We start from the raw sequence: 17,255 nt of genomic DNA, 5'->3' as shown, positions 1-17,255 counted from the left end.
TGGATTGTTATATGGGGGAAAAATAAAAGCTGGATCTCTACCATCATATATAAAAAGCAGAATAAAGATATATTAAAGACCTAAACATCAAAAGTAAAATATAAGCAAAAATGTTCAAGGATAAAAATTTCAGGTCCTAGGGATAGGGAACACCTTTAAAAACAAGATTCCAAAAGTACAAATTGCAAGGTAAAAAATTAATGGATAATGACATCAAAATTAATGCTTTCAAGTAATTAATATCAATAATATTCAAGTCAAATCAACAAGAAAAAGAAAGATCAATAGAAAAATAGGCAATGAACGGCCGGCCCTGTGGCTGACGCCTGTAATCCCAGCACTTTGGGAGGTTGAGGTTGGTGGATCACGAGGTCATGAGATCGAGACCATCCTGGTTAACATGGTGAAACCCAGTCTCTAATAAAAATACAAAAAAATTAGCCGGGCGTGGTGGTGGGTGCCTGTAGTCCCAGCTACTCAGGAGGCTGAGGCAGGAGAATGGCGTGAACCCGGGAGGTGGAGCTTGCAGTGAGCCGAGATCGTGCCACTGTACTCCAACTGGGCGACAGAGCGAGACTCATCTCAAAAAAAAAAAAAAAGAAAGAAAAAAAGAAAAAAAGAAAAATAGGCAATGAACATAAGCAGCCAATTCACAGAAAATGCTAGAATAGGCCAGATGCAGTGGCTCACGCCTGTAATCCCAGCACTTTGGGAGGCCAAGGTGGGTGGATCACCTGAGGTCAGGAGTTCGAGACCAGCCTGGCTAGCATGGCCAAACTCCGTCTCTACTAAAAATACCAAACTTAGCTGGGCATGGTGGTGGGCACTTGTAATCCCAGCTACTCAGGAGACTAAGGCAGGAGAATTGCTTCAACCTGGGAGGCAGATATTGTAGTGAGCCGAGATCGTGCCACCGGACTCCAGCCTGGGTGACAAGAGTGAAACTCCGTCTCCAAAAAAAAAAAAAAAAGGCTAGAATAACAAGTAATGAAGAGAAACTCAAATTTGTCAGTACTGAGACAAATTCAAACAACGCCAAAATTTAAAAAGTGATAATACCAAATGCTGGTAAGGCTATATAGAAATGAGAATTCTTAGGTACTATTTGTGGGAGTGTAGCCATCTAGGAAGCAGTATTTTGTGTTTACTAAAATCATGTATGAAAATGATCTTACTCCAAGGATTATTGTTTTTTTAGAGAAACTACTTCACAAGTTCAAAAGGGGTATGTATTTTGCAGTACACTGCATTACTGCAGTGGTGTTTGTAATAACAGAGAACTGAAAGCAACTGAAGTATCTAACACTAGAATAACGGATAAGTAGAAAGATATATTAACTTTCTGTAGCAGAAAAGGAATAAACTAGATGTACATATAGTAACTCAGATTTTAAACTGAGTAATAAAAAGAGATAAAGTTAGATATATGACACTTAGCAGAGTCAGTGTCATTGTAGAACGAGGGAATGAGGGTGGGAATGAGGAAAGGAGGATAAATACAAGAGGGCCTTTGCACAGGTCAAAGATGATGGTGTGTCAGGAATTAAAGAGTATGATTTGACTTAGCGCCACACCTGAAGCTAAAAGAAAAAACAGAGAAGAAACACCTCTACAATGAAACGGTGTGATCTCAGCTCACTGCAAACTCCGCCTCCCGGGTTCAAACCATTCTCCTGCCTCAGCCTCCTGAGTAGCTGGGACTACAGGCATGTGCCATGGTGTCAGGCTAACTTTTTGTATTTTTTTGTAGATACGGGGTTTTGCCATGTTGCCCAGGCTGGTCTCAAACTCCTGACCTCAAGTGATCCACCTGCCTCAGCCTCTCAAAGTGCTGGGATTACAGGCATGAGCCATTGTGCCCAGCCTAAATGTTTTGGGTTTTTTTTGAGACAGAGTCTCACTCTGTCACCCAGGCTGGAGTGCAGTGGTGCAATCTCAGCTCACTGCAACCTCTGCCTCCCAGGTTCAAGCAATTCTTCTGCCTCAGTCTTCCGAGTAGCTGGGACTATAGGCACATGCCGCCACACCTGACTACTTTTTTGTATTTTAGTAGAGACGGGGTTTCACCACGTTGCCTGGTCTCGAACTCCTGAGCTCAGGCAATCCACCCGCCTCGTCCTCCCAAAGTGCTAGGATTACAGGTGTGAGCCACCACACCTGGCAATGTATTTTTTATAAAGCAGCTAAAGGCAGGAAATAAAAAGTTCAATTTGTTCCATAAAACGAACGGAATATTAAGTATAATTCCTTAGGTCAGTACAGAGTTACCAAATTCTCAATTATTTAATGTATAACTATAGATCAGCTAGTCTCCTTTCTATTGCCTAGAATTTGGTCATTTAACTGCACAGAATACTACTAGGAAGTGCAAGTGATAAGAGAAGAATTGAAGCCTTTTTTCCCCCTTTGTTTCTTCTAAAATATATACTCACTGCAGCTTCAAACTTTCGGGCTCGAGAGATCCTCCTGTGTCAGCCTTCCTAGTAGCTGCTACCACAGGTGCACACTACCATGCCCAGCTAATTTAAAAAAAATCTTTTGTAGAGACAGGGTCTTGCCATGTTGCCCAAGCTGGTCTTGAACTCCTGACCTCAAGCAATTCTCCCACCTGGGCCTCACAAAGTGTTGAGATTACAGCATGAGCCACGGAGCCCAGCTGATAATCCTACTTTAAATAACATGGTAAAGTAGACTCCCACATTACTAACATTTGCTACTCAAATACTGAAGGTGAAGGACAGACAGGAAGGCAAACCTGGAGCATACCATGAATATTTCGGTCTTCTCCCAGAAGTCATGTTTTTTGAGGGTACTTACTTCTTGAGAGAGCTTTTTAAGACTAACCTTGCAGAACCTCTCAAATCTTTGAATTCTATATTGAGAAGAGGCAAGAAGTTGCTTTTACAGAATGGACAAGCTGTATTCAAATTTGAGTCATCTGCTGTCCATCCAGCCATAATTTCTTCATCATAAACTAAAGTTCCACAAGCTCTACACTGTGAACAACTGGACATCAAAACCTAAAAACAGAAAAATGCAGATACTGAGACCATTTAATAAAAATTAATCTTAACAGGCATTCTCTTGAGATAATGGGATTTCATTTATTCTACTGATCAAATTTGGAATTATTAATAACAGTTCTTTTATTTCACAGGTAAACTATCAGTTCATTGTCTTACGTAAGACATCAAGTAAATTCAACAAAATGACTTATTATACTGTCCACAAGGGTGTCATAGAATCCTGTTAAATGCCATTCTGCAATAAAAATATGCTTACAGCTACTTTATCATGAACTGAATATAGAACTTTTACCTCCATTGCACAATTCTGATAGATGCTAGACATGCTGGTATTTTGAGAAGAACCATGATCTGATTTTTCAAAGTCTTGCCCTTTCATGCCTCTTGGAAATGGAACTTCACCTACAAAGGAATAAACATCATAACACCTTAGGTAGGGAATGTCCTTGTTTTTTGAAAATGCATGCCAAAGTATTTAGGGGGAACATATCATAAAGTCTGCAATTGTTTTTCAAGTGGCTCAGTATAAAAATGTATGCATACATAGAAAGAGATAAAGTTAACAACAGTTAATTAAATCTAGGTGGAAAATACATAACTGTTCATTATACAATTCTTTCAACTTTTCAGGATATTTGAAATTTTTTTTTTTTTTAAAGACAGAGTCTCACTCTGTTGCCCAGGCTGGAGTGCAATGGTGCAATCTCGGCTCACTGCAACCTCCACCTTCCAGGTTCAAGTGATTCTCCTGCCTCCGCCTCCCAAGTAGCTGGGATTACAGGCGCATGCTGCCATGTTCAGCTAATTTTTTTTGTATTTTAGTAGAGATGGGATTTCACTGTGTTGCCCAGGCTAGTCTCGAACTCCTGAACTCAGGCAATCCACCCGCCTCGGCCTCCCAAAGTGCTAGGATTACAAGCATGAGCCACCATTCCTGGCTCGGACATTTGAAATTTTTATAGTAAAAAGTCAGAGAAAAAGAACAGAATCATAATTTTAAAAAGTAGCATGGAGTAAGAAACTTCAATGACACATCCTAGAGATTCTCAAACTCTGGTATACATCTGATTAACCCAGAGAACTGCTTAAAAATACACATTCCCAAGGCCCCATCTCACAAATTCAATCTCAGAAGTTTTAGCGTTAGGTTTGGACATTTGCATATATTTTGAAACAAATTCCCCAGATTATTCTGATGCATGCCAAAGTTTGAGAACTAATGATATAATCCACGAATATATACAACTAAACAAAGGCAGTAGGTGGCCACAGCAGTTATAAATCATAGAAGATCAGAATAGATCATAAGGCGGCTACTATTAAAAATCTCTCAATCATCTCAACAAATGGGGCTTATTGAGTGGGGAGTTACAAGCATCTAAATTAAAATAAGCAAAGGCAGGCCAGGCGCTGTGGCTCTCGCCTGTAATCTCAGCACTTTGGGAGGCTGAGGCAGGCAGATTGCTTGAGATCAGGAGGTCGAGACCAGCCTGGGCAACATGACAAAATCCCATCTCTTAAATTAAAAAAAAAGCAAAAACTATTATAAAGCAAATGAAGAAAGGATAATCCTTCCCCATACCTGTTGGATAATGCAGTTTTCCTACATCTCCACTACTGCTGCTACTGCCAAGGCTTGTGTTGCTCTGGGTAAGTTCACTGGGGACCAATCCTGAGATACTTGTGTTAGGCGATATATTCTCCCCCAAAATATGGTCTTCTAGGCCAGCCGGGAAGCTGTAATCTCTATTAGTTTCCTCCTTTAATTGAAAAAAAAAAAAAATTCCACACACATAAATAATACCTTCTCCACTGAAATATACTCACTCTACCCTTTTCAGAATTAAACTCTATAATCCTTAAACAAATCATCATCCCCACATTTTTCAAAACCATTTTGAAATCTCCTATTATTTGGAATTTCCCTTCCACACTCCAAGACATTCAAGCCATAAGCAACAATACTTTAAAAAAGATCGTGGTGTGCCTCAGGTGTATGTGGGAGGTCTGGGTGTCTCTCAATATTGAATCTTATAAAATAACAGAATTCTAGGGAGCTCACTGTCTCTAATGGAATCAGGAATCCCTGTTTATGAGTAGGGGTTTTTGAGTTAGCCAGATTGTGACCTTGTTCTCCACCATTTATTAGATATGTAATCTTACAGAAATTACTAAACTTCTTTAACTTTTAATTACATAATTTTAAAATATGGATAATATGAGTTGTTTCAAATAAAGCTGCTGTGATAATTTTGGCTAGGAATCTGAATGTTCAGAATAACAAATATCAATATTAGAGCCACGAAACACAAACAAAGTTTCAAACACTGTAGCTCTTAACCACATAAGTGAATGTTGAAGCTTGAGGTAGAAAACATTTTAACAATCAGGTTTTTTTGCTTTAAAAACGAAAGATTTGTGTGTTCCTTGCCATAAAACCATGTTACATGATTTGCAAAAATTAAATACAGATAAGCAAAACAAGGAATAAAAAACACTTATGATCAACAGTCAGAGAATATAATCAAAATCTTGATATATATCTTTCTAGTCATTTAGAACATACATATAAAATCATATAATAAATCTTTACAAATTTTTAACCTGTACTTACGTAATTATTTTAATGTCATTAAATTTTCTAATTATTTAAACCCCTGTGAACTAATCTGTTTTACTGATACACTATTATTTACTAACTCCCCCTGTTGCTTAAACATTCAAAATGCTTCAATCTTATATAAATTACATTGGTAAAATTCCTCTATTTTTACATACACTTCTAATTACTTCCTTAGATTAAACTGCGGATGCAAGTTAAAAACATTTTATAGACTTTTAATTTATTCCTTAATTTGTAAATATTTATTAGGTATATCCTATTTGCCTTTTGCCAGGTACTGCTTACTGGTGCCAGGGCTGTAACAATGAAAAGACAAGACAAGATCCACAGTGACTTGGAATTTACAGTGTCATATATTCCAAGTCCAAATATCCCTGTGGAATGTACTTCTGTTTTTAACAGTTAGATAATTTTTTGGGGGGTAGGGGAGATAGGGTCTCTGTCGCCCAGGCTGGAGTGCAGTGGTGTGATCTCGGCTCAACGCAACCTCTGCCTCCCAGGCTCAAGCTATCCTCCCACCTCACCTTCCAGAGTACCTGGGACTACAGGTACATGCCACCACATCCAGCTAATTTTTTTGTATAGATGGGGTTTCGCCATGTTGCCCAGGCTAGTCTCAAACTCCTGGGCTCAAGCAAATGCTCACCTCAACCTCTAAAAGTGCTGGGATTACAGACATGAGTCCTCATAACCAACCTCAATAAAATTTCAAAAATAAAACAAAGGCCAGGTGCAGTGGCTCATGGCTGGAATCCCAGCACTTTGGGAGACCTAGGAACACTTGAGCCCAGGAGTTCAAGACCAGCCTGGGCAACATAGCAAGACCATATCTCTACAAAAAATAAAAAATTAGCAGTCATGGTGGTGCACGCCTGTAGTCCTAGCAATTAGGAGGCTGAGGCAGGAGGATTGCTTGAGACCAGGGGGTCGAGGCTACAGTAAGCCATGATTGTGCCACTGTATTCCAGTTTGGGTAACAGAGCAAGCCCCTGTCTCAAAAAATAAAATAAAATGATACACTCTTTTTTTTCTTTTTTATCATAATGCCAGATTAAGACACTTTGGAAGTTATTTTATTTTGCCTTCCCTTGACTGACCTTGTAAGCTCTTTAAATATGAAATAGCTAATTTATAATGTTCAATACCATACTTTCAATTCAATTATTATTTTGTCTATAAAGTATTCCTTCAAATGGTATAAAAGTCTTATATGTCTAATTTCTTTTTTCTTTTTTTTTTTTTTTTTTTGAGACAGAGTCTCATTCTGTTGCCCAGGCTGGAGTACAGTGGCATAATCTCGGTTCACTGCAACTTCCGCCTCCCGGGTTCACACCATTCTCCTGCTTCAGCTTCCTGAGTAGCTGGGACTACAGGCACCCGCCACCACGCTCGGCTAATTTTTTATATTTTTAGTAGAGATGGAGTTTCACTGTGTTAGCCAGGATGGTCTCGATCTCCAGACCTCGTGATCTACCCGCCTCAGCCTCCCAAAGTTCCGGGATTACAGGTGTGAGCCACCGCGCCCAGCTTATATGTCTAACGTCTTTTCCCATGTGTCTAATTCCGATTTAGATCTTTAACAATCTGAAATTGATTATATTATCTTGAAAGTGCATGATGCTTTAAGCTTCCATACCATTTCACATTATTCTTTTAGATATACTCTTCTGACACTCTTCTTACAGCTTTAACCCCAAATGTCAAATTTATCCTTCAAATCCTAACTTAGATATCACCTGCTTTGCTTTTTTTCCCGATAGCCCCCAACCTGAATCTCTTTTCATATATTGCTCTTTGGTATCTTCTCCTGAGATATTGCTTCTAAGGTAACAGCATGGATTCTAGATCCAATCTCTTTGACTTCAAGTCATAGTTCTACTATTCCCTAGTTAGCCTCTCTGAGTTTCAAATATCATCTAAAAAATCAGGATAACAACAGTACCACCCTCATGGGGTTGCTATGAAAATTAAACAAATACATATGTTTGTATATATTAATATATAAAAGCAGACATACAACTTATAACAGTACCTAGGACACACTGTTAAATAATGAGAGCAAACATTGTAGGTATCTGCCTTATCTACTAAAGTCCTCAAATACTATACAATTATTTGCATACAAGGTGAAATTTCAATTTTTTTCTGTAAAACAAGCAAAACTTACTTTCATTTTTACCAAAAGATCTAATGATTAACTCTATGTGTATAACGTTTTTTAAAGACAATTATTTTTGCCATGTAGTATGAAATCTATGGATTAAACTTCAGCTTGACTTTATATGTATTAAGGAGATTACATAGGTAAAAATTATTTTAAAAGTGAATGCTACACAAATATAATATGGCATTTTTATTAACTTCAAACACTAATCATTAGAGCTTTCAAAGAAATAAATCATGTTTTAGTTTAGACTAGTCTATGGAATTATAAAATGGTCCTGATATTCTATTTCTATATTATTAACTTCCTTACATATATGGTTCAAGTTACTTCAAGAAAGAAAACAAATATGCATAGTTTTTAAATATGAAAACCAAAGTTACCAGCACTCTCTTAATAATCCTTCATATATTTTTAAAAAGATATACAAACATTCCAATATCAGATAGACTACATAAAATATAAAAACCAAAGTTACCAGAAATCAGCCAGGCACGTTGGCTCATGCCTGTAATCCCAGCACTTTGGGAGGCTGATACAGGTGGATCACCTGAGGTCAGGAGTTCAAGACCAGCCTGGCCAACATGGTGAAACCTCAGCTCTACTAAAAATACAAAAATTAGCTGGGCATGGTGGCATATCCCTATAGTCCCAGCTACTCAGGAGGGTGAGGCAAGAGAATGACTCAAACCCGGGAGGCAGAGGTTGCAGACAGCCAAGATCACGCCACTGCACTCCAGCCTGGGCACAGAAATCTCTTAACAATAATATATATATTTCTAGAAAGATACTATAAACATTCCAATAACAGACAGACTACACACATAAAGCTTTCTTACCTCATCATCTGAGTAGCTGTAGGCAGATGCAACAGCTACCCACATCTTACTGGCTACAGTCGCTGCTTGTTTCATACCAGATTTTAGGACATCTATCTTGGGCCCTGAGAGTATATTATCCAGCTTTAGTCCTGACAAAGAATTTACTACAGAACCCAACGAGCCATGTGGCGAAGAACGTATCAGTGCTGACAAAGAAGTTGAACGTTCTTTATGAGTTCGAGAGGGGGTTTGCTGCTTGAAACGCCCAGTAAAAGTTTTAGACCTGGACACTGCAGGCGAGCTTTTCTCACTTTCAGGATTTTCCTGTGCTGGTGAACCATGATCTAAAGGTAGGCTTGATCTCCTCTCTAGAGCATGAATAAATGCAGTAGTCATGCCAGACTCTCTGTTTTCCTCTCCATGTAATTCCATACTAGAAGATTTACTACCTAGGGGACTTTTTAGGTTCATATAGCTTTCTATTTCATCAGCCAGATTACGTGCAATAACTGGAGAAAACAACTTATCTTCAGAATCAAGAGTTTCTCCCCCTGAACATTCAGTGGCTAAAAGAGACAAAGGATCTAGTCCAGTTTCAACATCTTCCCTCTCAACCTCCTTAGCAATACCATATAAACTACTTCTCTTATTCCTCAGATCTTTGGATCCTGTTTTCAAGTCTCTGGACTGATTACTGTTACTATCACTTAGTAGACTCTCATATGTATCCTCTGTTGCAGTAGTTTTAGGTATATCATCAGTCACAGGCTCAAGGAGTTCTTGGCTTTCCTCAAGCATCTCTGGCACCGGAGATGATCTGTACTCAGGATTCCAAGTACTTTCAGACACACAAGTCCTACTATCAGGTAGGTGACAGCTAACATTCTCAAAGGTATGGGTTCTTGTGATATGAAGTGGAGAAGTCTTAGGACATGTCAATGCTGCTGTGAGAATCTTAGCATCTGCTCCCATCATGATAGCCATTTCACTTGAATTTGAATCCAAACTATTCTTCTTAAGCAACATTCCTGCTCGACTTTCAGAACTAAAACTACAACTTCTCTCAGGAAAATGCTTTTGTCTTTTTTCTCCTCTATCACCATTCTTCTTGAGATTAGTAGCTTCGCCAAAGACTGCATCTTCAACTGGATCTTGAGTAGAAACCAGCACATTTGATATACTACCTAAAAGGGAAAGTAAAATATTAACGATGAATCTATTTTCCAAGTTAACTTTTGTTAAAATGTTTATTGTTTTCCTGATTATGAATGTGACATATACTCAGAATAAAAGATCCAGAAAATTTAGAGGCCATAAAGAAGGTATTTAAAAAAGTGCTCTGGAAGAGCTATTTAAACCTGCCTCCCAGAGATAACATTTTAATGTATAATCAGTCTTTCATCCTGTATGTATATAAACACCCATTTAAAAAAACAAATCATGCAACATATGATAGGTGGATATACCTGTGTTGTTCACTGAAATACAAAAAAAGAAAGAATCTCTTCCATCTTAGTTTTGTATCCAATTCAACAAATACTTGCCAGGAATCTACTCTGCAAAAAGCAAATTTGTAATCGCAGAGGAACTGTGTATTTGCTATACTCAAAGTCTTACTGCTGCAAAGTAAAAGAATCCGGAATGGAATGCCTAGCACTGGAAAATTCTAAGAAGGCTGATAAAACCTGAGTGGTTAAAAAATTACTCAGATATATCCATTTCTTCAACAAATATCTAAAGGTCTAGTAGTATCCACTATATGAGGTGCTAGGAATACAAAGGCAAATAAAACAGACATAATCCCAGCCTTCACAGAAGTCAGTCTTATTTGATCAGGTAGAGAAAAAATATGCTAATGGCCACAGCAGCTTCCCCCAGCTTTGGAAGAAGAAAGCAGTCTTTTACTCTTTGCTACCATGCAATTTGTTTCACTCCAAAAGCTATTATTTCCTATTTGAATCATTATTAGAACTTAAGTCTTCCTGTTACAGACTGAATGTTTGTGTCCCTCAAAATCCACATGCTGAAATCCTAACCCCCAGTGTGATGGTATTAGGAGGCAGGGCCTTTGAAAGATAATTTGATTATGAAAACGGAACCCTGATGAATGGGATTAGAGCCCTTAGAGAAGGAGAGCTCTCTCCTTCTCTGCTGTACAAGGATACAGTAAGTTAGCAGTCTGCAACCTGGAAGAGGGCCCTCTGCAGAACTCACCATGCTAACACCCTAATCCTGGACTTTCCAGACCCTAGAACTGTAAGAAATAAATTTCTTTCTTTTCTTTTTTCTTTTTTTTTTTTTTTTAAGTTAGAGTCAGGCTGGGCACGGTGGCTTACACCTGTAATCCCAGCACTTTGGGAAGCTGAAGCAGGTGGATCACCTGAGCTCAGGAGCTCGAGACCAGCCTGGGCAACATGGAGAAACCCTGTCTCCAGAAAAAAAATACAAAAATTAGCCAGACGTGGTGGCGCGGTAGTTCCAGCTACTTGGGGGACTGAGGCAGGAGAATCCTCGATTGCTTGAGCCCAGGAAGCTGAGGCTGCAGTGAGCCACGACTGCGCCACTACACTCCAGCCTAAGTGACAGAGTGAGAGTCTGTCTCAAAAACAAACAAATAAAGTTAGGGCCTTACTCTGTCACCTAGGCTGGAGTATAGTGGTGCAATCATGGCTCACTGCAGCCTCAATCTCATGGCCTCAAGTGATCTTCCCCTCCAGCCTGCCAAATTGCTGGGATTACAGGCATAAGCCACTGAGCCTGGCAGAAATAAATTTCTGTTGTTTATAAGCCATCTAGTCTATGGAATTGTATAGCAGCCTGAATTATTCATATTTAGGATTCTCATTTGTGTTTTTCTTTTCCTTTGTTTTCTTTTTTATCCATTGCTTTTTACTGTAGTCACATCATTTGTTTTGTTAAAAAGCATAAAAATGCCTGGGAGCTTCAAGGAAAAAAGCTGTCTTAGAAAAGATCTTTCTTTTAAACTTCAAGATTGATTTCAAGGTTCTTTTTAATCTTTCAAGTTAGTACTAATAATCATAATTATATAAATTAATCAGAATAAGCATTTAGAGATATTCTTTTAAGCCTTCATGGGAATTAAACTAGCCTATTTTACAACTCAAAATATGTACCTGCTTTGAAAGCTGTTCCCAATATTTGAGAAACAAATCTTTGCAAATATTACTGGTTCTCACAGTATTTCCAGGAATTTAACAGCACATTTTATTCAATGTTAAAAAAAAAAATTGCTATACTGACAAAAGCCCCATTATCCTCACCCTTCATTCTTAATATGAAAATAAGTTAAAAAGGGAAGGAAACACAGCAGTCCACAATGTCCAGTTCAATATTTTGAGAGGACGCTAAGCCTCTGACAAAGAAAACTCTTCCCTCCTTTTCCCCAGCATCTCTGCTATCAAGAGGTTGGGAAAATGGGATCTGCAATGTATATATCAATTATTTTCTCAAAAAACCTTTAGCCCCACCACCTCTTGAGCACTAACCAAACAAGTAATGAGTGAAACTCAGAGTCACGGTAAATACAAAGAGAAAAGACTTTAAGAACAGGAGTACTTTTACATTGGTTTAAGAAGCTGAACAAATTAATTTCTGTAAAGTCATACAATAGATACATCTTCAGACAAGACAGTCAACTTTAGAAAAGTGAACTGCAGCCACCACTAATGAAGGGCAAAGGATGCAGGCCAATTTCATCGTCTTTTAAAATCATATACTTAGACGTGTGCCAGAAGAGTCTTGGGAGGCCTATATATAATGAAAGTAGAAAACTCAAATTCAAGGGAGTCATACACACAGAGTTATTTAGTACAATAATCACAAATAAAAAGTGGCTTGGGGTACCTATAACAATGGCCAAAATCAAAGACCCACTGGCATATCTGTGTAGAGCGGAAATGACGTGAATCTTTTTCTTCCATTTCCCTTCAGTGATAGGAATTAACCGGCCACTCATAAGCCCTCTGGAATTTGATCACATCACTGCCTCTCTGTTCATGATGCATACAGGAAGCCCTACAAGTACACTTTCTCATTATCTAAAATGAGAAAGAGTGGCCAAATGGAGAACAGGCACCACAACAGGAAAGGGTATTCTAAATAACAATTAAACACACTAAATACTTCTTTTAAAAATCAAACACCTTTAAATAACAATATTTTCAATTTCTTTAGCTGATTTAGAGAATTCAAAAGTCCCTTCTGGCTCTTTAGCATGTTCATTACAATTAAGTCAAAAATTTAATGTCATTAAAGACACATACGTGTCTATAGACGTTTATTTTAAATATTTAATAACCAAAATGTAAAGACTTACCGGTGCTACTTTTCCTGCTGTTGATATCAAATATACCAGACGGAACTTTCACAATACTGCTGCCCCATGCAGGAGATTCAGTAGGACTGTGAGGCTCTGGACTAGGTTGTGAATGTTTTGCCACAATAGCAGAGGCATCACACACCTCTGGAAAAAAAAAATTTGGATGTTATCATTCCTACTTTTGCCAATATTAAACAGAAACCATATACTGACTTTTACATATTGTATGTATTTTTCTCCAACAGTCAGTGTGTCTATTTTACTTTAGACACAAAGTAAAATAGACTGTGTCTGGTTTACTTTATGCCATAAATGCTGCCATTAACTGAAATGCTTTGTTTAACCATTCAATAATCCTAACATAAAAGTTCTTTAGTGAATCAATAAAGTCTCTGGTCTTCAGTTCTTCTCATCACTTGGCAAGCAGGAGAGGGGCTTGCTTCTCCAAAACTCTGGAGTATAAAATAAGTAACATTAAATAAAGTATACTTTTGTGAAAGAGAACAGGAAGAGTGTCTTTCTTATTCCATAAGCCAAAATATTCCTTCATATTTTCATAAAATTATTACAACAAATTATCTCTGCCTTAATGAGTCCTATAAAAAACAGGAAAAACCACATAGACTTTTTTTTTTTTTTGAGATAGAGTCTTGCTCTTATCACCCAGGCTGGAGTGCAATGGCACAGTAGCGGCTCACTGCAACCTCCGCTTCCCAGGTTCAAGCGATTCTCCTGCCTCAGCCTCCCCAGTACCTGGGATTACAGGTGTCTGCCACCATGCCTGGCTAATTTTTGTATTTTTAGTAGAGACGGGGTTTCACCACATTGGCCAGGCTGGTCTCGAACTCCTGGCCTCAAGCGATCTGCCCGCCTCAATCTCCCAAAGTGCTGGGATCACAGGCATGAGCCACCGCACCCAGCCCACATAGACTATTTTTAACCTACCAATGAAAACTATGCACCTAGATATTTGAAGGACTGCTAGTGAAAGAGCCTTTCAAAATTAAAAATGGCACTAAAATAGAAGTTTTGATGACTCAAAGTTTAGTCCTGGTTCTGTCAAAAGTAGTTATGTAAATATGGCAAATACCTCAATGGGTCATACTTTCCTGCAAAATTAAGGGCTGACCTACAGAGTGTGGTGGCTCACACCTGTAATCCCAGCACTTTGGGAGGCTGAGGCGGGAAGATCACTTAAGTTCAGGAGGTCAAGACTAGCCGGGCAACATGGCGAGACATTGTCTCTACAAAACATAAAAAAATTAGCTGGGCATGGTTGCATGTGCCTGTGGTCCCAGCTGACAGGGGACTGAGGCAGGAGGATCATGAGGCCAGGAGACCAGGGCTGCAGTAAGACATGTTCTCGCCACTGCACTCAGCCTAGGTGAGAGAGCAAGACTCTGTCTCTAAAACAAAAAAAAAAAAGAAAAGAAAAAGAAAAAGAAACAAAGTCTCTTAAATTTTAAAACTTCAGAGACTACCAAAATCTACCTTATATGTACTGTTAAGTACATAGCATCTTAGGAGCCAGACCTTACATTTGTGAAAATAATCATCAAAGCTATCAACTAAGATAAACTTTTAATTATTAATAATGCAGGTATTATTCTAAGTAAAGTTCGTAAATATCAGGACTTAACCTTCTGTTTGCATTTTTGTTTTAGTTATCAATTCTCTTGTTGCTTGTTCTTCAGGCACATGAATTTCTGCATCATCCTTTATAAGTTCATCCTTAGACCCATATCCTTGGTCAGACTGACCACCTGTTAAAAAGAATGCAGACTTACATATAAATGTTTTCATATACTTATAATTCATATATAAAATATCAAAAGAAAATTCCACTGACCTACACAATTACGGTTAGACAAAAGACAAGAAAGCACACAAGGAACACAGAACATTTTAAAAATAATGATAAGCCGCAAAGAACAGTAGAAACAGGAACATCAAAGACTAAACACATTTGGAAGCACTACATCTTAATTTCTTCATCTGTAAATTAAAAAGATGTAGACAAGATGTTTGGAAAAGTGTCTTTTGAAGAGTGTCTACAGAATGCTACCTTCCCTGTAAGAAAAAAACACACATACATCTGCTTACTTTTGCAAAAAGAAATGCAGGAAAAATAAACCAGGAAACAGTAAAGATGGTTACCTACCACGGTTGGGGGGAAATAAGATGCAATGAATAAAGAGGGATAAAACTTCTCTATGTATAGCTTATGGTATTGTTTTTATCTCTGGAGATACAATACACTTCTGCATGTTAAAAAAAATTAGTAAGATAAAGGGGGTGCAACTGAATACAAATGGAAACAAATGAAGCCAACTATATTTCCCATGAATAATATAACCCCACTGAAAGGGCCAGGGGAGGACTAATCCAAGTAACTTTGAACACATTATTTTGAATATCCACCTTAAGCCTAAGAGTAATAGTCAAATCCTGAACTGCTTAGTAGGTTTGTTTTTCACAGAGAAATGGGTGTGACAATTCTGAAATTCTTTTTTATGTACAGTACACATATTTTCTAGCTTAGGAAAAAAGTTTAGAAGCAGTAACACTGTGGTAACAGTGATCCCAAATCTTGGCTTCTAAAATCTATTCCCCATGAGCAAGAACCTGGGGTCCCTGAAGAAATGGCTGATTCCAGAGCTCAGACAGAGAAGGTATAAGATTGAGCTAGAACATTTTGTTGTGCCAAAAAGGTAGTGTTCAGAAACATAATGGGAGAGTATCTAAAGGATATAAAAAACAGCTTAAAGGAGCTTCCACTGGCCCACACAGGGATAATTTGAGGACAAATAAGGGCAGTAATGAATTATATTTCAATGAATAAAACAGGAACCCATCAGTCCATACTGATAATAAATAAGAAAAAAACAGAGAATGGAGAATTTTCCATATACTAGAACATCGTCTTCTAAATTTGAAAACAGTGATAGAATTGGCAGAATCACCACTTTGTAGCCATCACAGTAATGACTGGTTCAGGCAAGCATCATCAATGGATGCCAAATTTAAAAGAGAAAGTGTCATGAGAAAGGATATTAGCACATTGTCTCAGAGTGTCCTTTCAAAAATAGCTTATTATCTGAGAGGAAGAAAAAGATTATAGTAACTAAGCACAGAGAAACCAGACAATAGTGAGACTAGGTGATCCAAATTAATATCACCGATGAAGGACAGACTGTGTATGCCTGTAGGATGTGACAACTTGAGAAGTATTCAACATCATTTATGTAGCACACCCATGGATGCATAACCTAATCGCTAGGAAATAACAGACAAACCCAAGTTAAGAAACATTCCACAAAATAATTAAAATGAATTCTTCAAAAAGGCCAAGGTCATAAAAGATTTTTTAAAAGGCTAAGGAACTGTGCCAGGTTAAGGAAGACTAAAGAAAGGGAGTTAAAGTACCACAAGGAACACTGGGATAACTGACAAACTTGGAATATAAACTATGAAGTAGTATATCAATGTTTTCTTCAATTTGGTAACTAAAGTGTGGTTGTATATAAGAGAAAATACCACTGAAATAATAAAGAGGTAAAAGGGCAAGATGTATGTAACCTGCTCACATGATTTAGGAAAAAGAAATGGTATGTGTATGCATACCGAATGAAAATAATAAAGCAAATGTGGCAAACTAAAAAGGAGGGAATCTAGATTAAAGATATGAGAGTTTTCTGTATTATTCTTGCAACTTTTCTGTAAGTTTGAAATTATTTTAAATATTTTAAAAGTCTGTTTTGACTTTAAAGTTCTATAATTTAAAATCAAAACTAAGATCAGGTACTAGAGAAAACAGTATAAAGATGTCAATAAAGGACACATAAAATAACATATGCAGTACCTCCATTTTCCATCACTTATTACACTGCCACTCAGACTCTGGGTTTGCCATACAACAAAAGAATTAATGTCTTTAAATACTACTACTTAGAATGACTAACTTCAGTCACTTTTTTACTAGCTCCCTCAAAAAGTCTGGTAAAGCAATATGGTGCCATGAAATGAACACTAGGCTGGGACTCGGGTAGATTAAAACCAAACATGCTCCTAACAGCTAAGTCACTCTGTACCAGGTACCAAGTGGAAAGATTCCACGAGATAATCCTTAATGAAATGAGCAACTTAAGCATCTGGGCTGAAAACCCCAAAAGCATCAAATGGCATTGTCAGAAGTTCTACAGAGGTACACCATCACTGCAAATTCAGTATGTGGCATTCAGTTATTTGAAATGCAGCTAAAATATAAATAAAGGGGACCTGA

At 37.8% G+C, this 17,255-nt stretch overlaps 1 protein-coding gene across 4 annotated transcripts in view; it reads right to left on the bottom strand.

The window, feature by feature from the left end:
- LOC101003343 (DENN domain-containing protein 4C) overlaps positions 1-17,255 on the bottom strand; it is a 79,230-nt gene that overhangs the window by 21,869 nt on the left and 40,106 nt on the right. For all 4 annotated transcript variants that reach the window (XM_031661739.1, XM_031661741.1, XM_031661740.1 and 1 more), the window contains 6 exons: positions 14,614-14,736; positions 12,971-13,117; positions 8,653-9,818; positions 4,609-4,786; positions 3,319-3,428; positions 2,845-3,020 (listed from right to left, as the gene is read on the bottom strand). In XM_031661739.1, the coding sequence (XP_031517599.1) occupies positions 2,845-3,020; positions 3,319-3,428; positions 4,609-4,786; positions 8,653-9,818; positions 12,971-13,117; positions 14,614-14,736 (1,900 nt within the window). The remainder of the gene's footprint in view (positions 1-2,844; positions 3,021-3,318; positions 3,429-4,608; positions 4,787-8,652; positions 9,819-12,970; positions 13,118-14,613; positions 14,737-17,255) is intronic.

The sequence above is a fragment of the Papio anubis genome, unplaced genomic scaffold (genome assembly GCF_008728515.1).
Source record: "Papio anubis isolate 15944 unplaced genomic scaffold, Panubis1.0 scaffold242, whole genome shotgun sequence".
In the NCBI taxonomy this organism is placed as follows: domain Eukaryota; kingdom Metazoa; phylum Chordata; class Mammalia; order Primates; family Cercopithecidae; genus Papio; species Papio anubis.
This window is presented reverse-complemented; position numbering and strand designations above follow the sequence as displayed.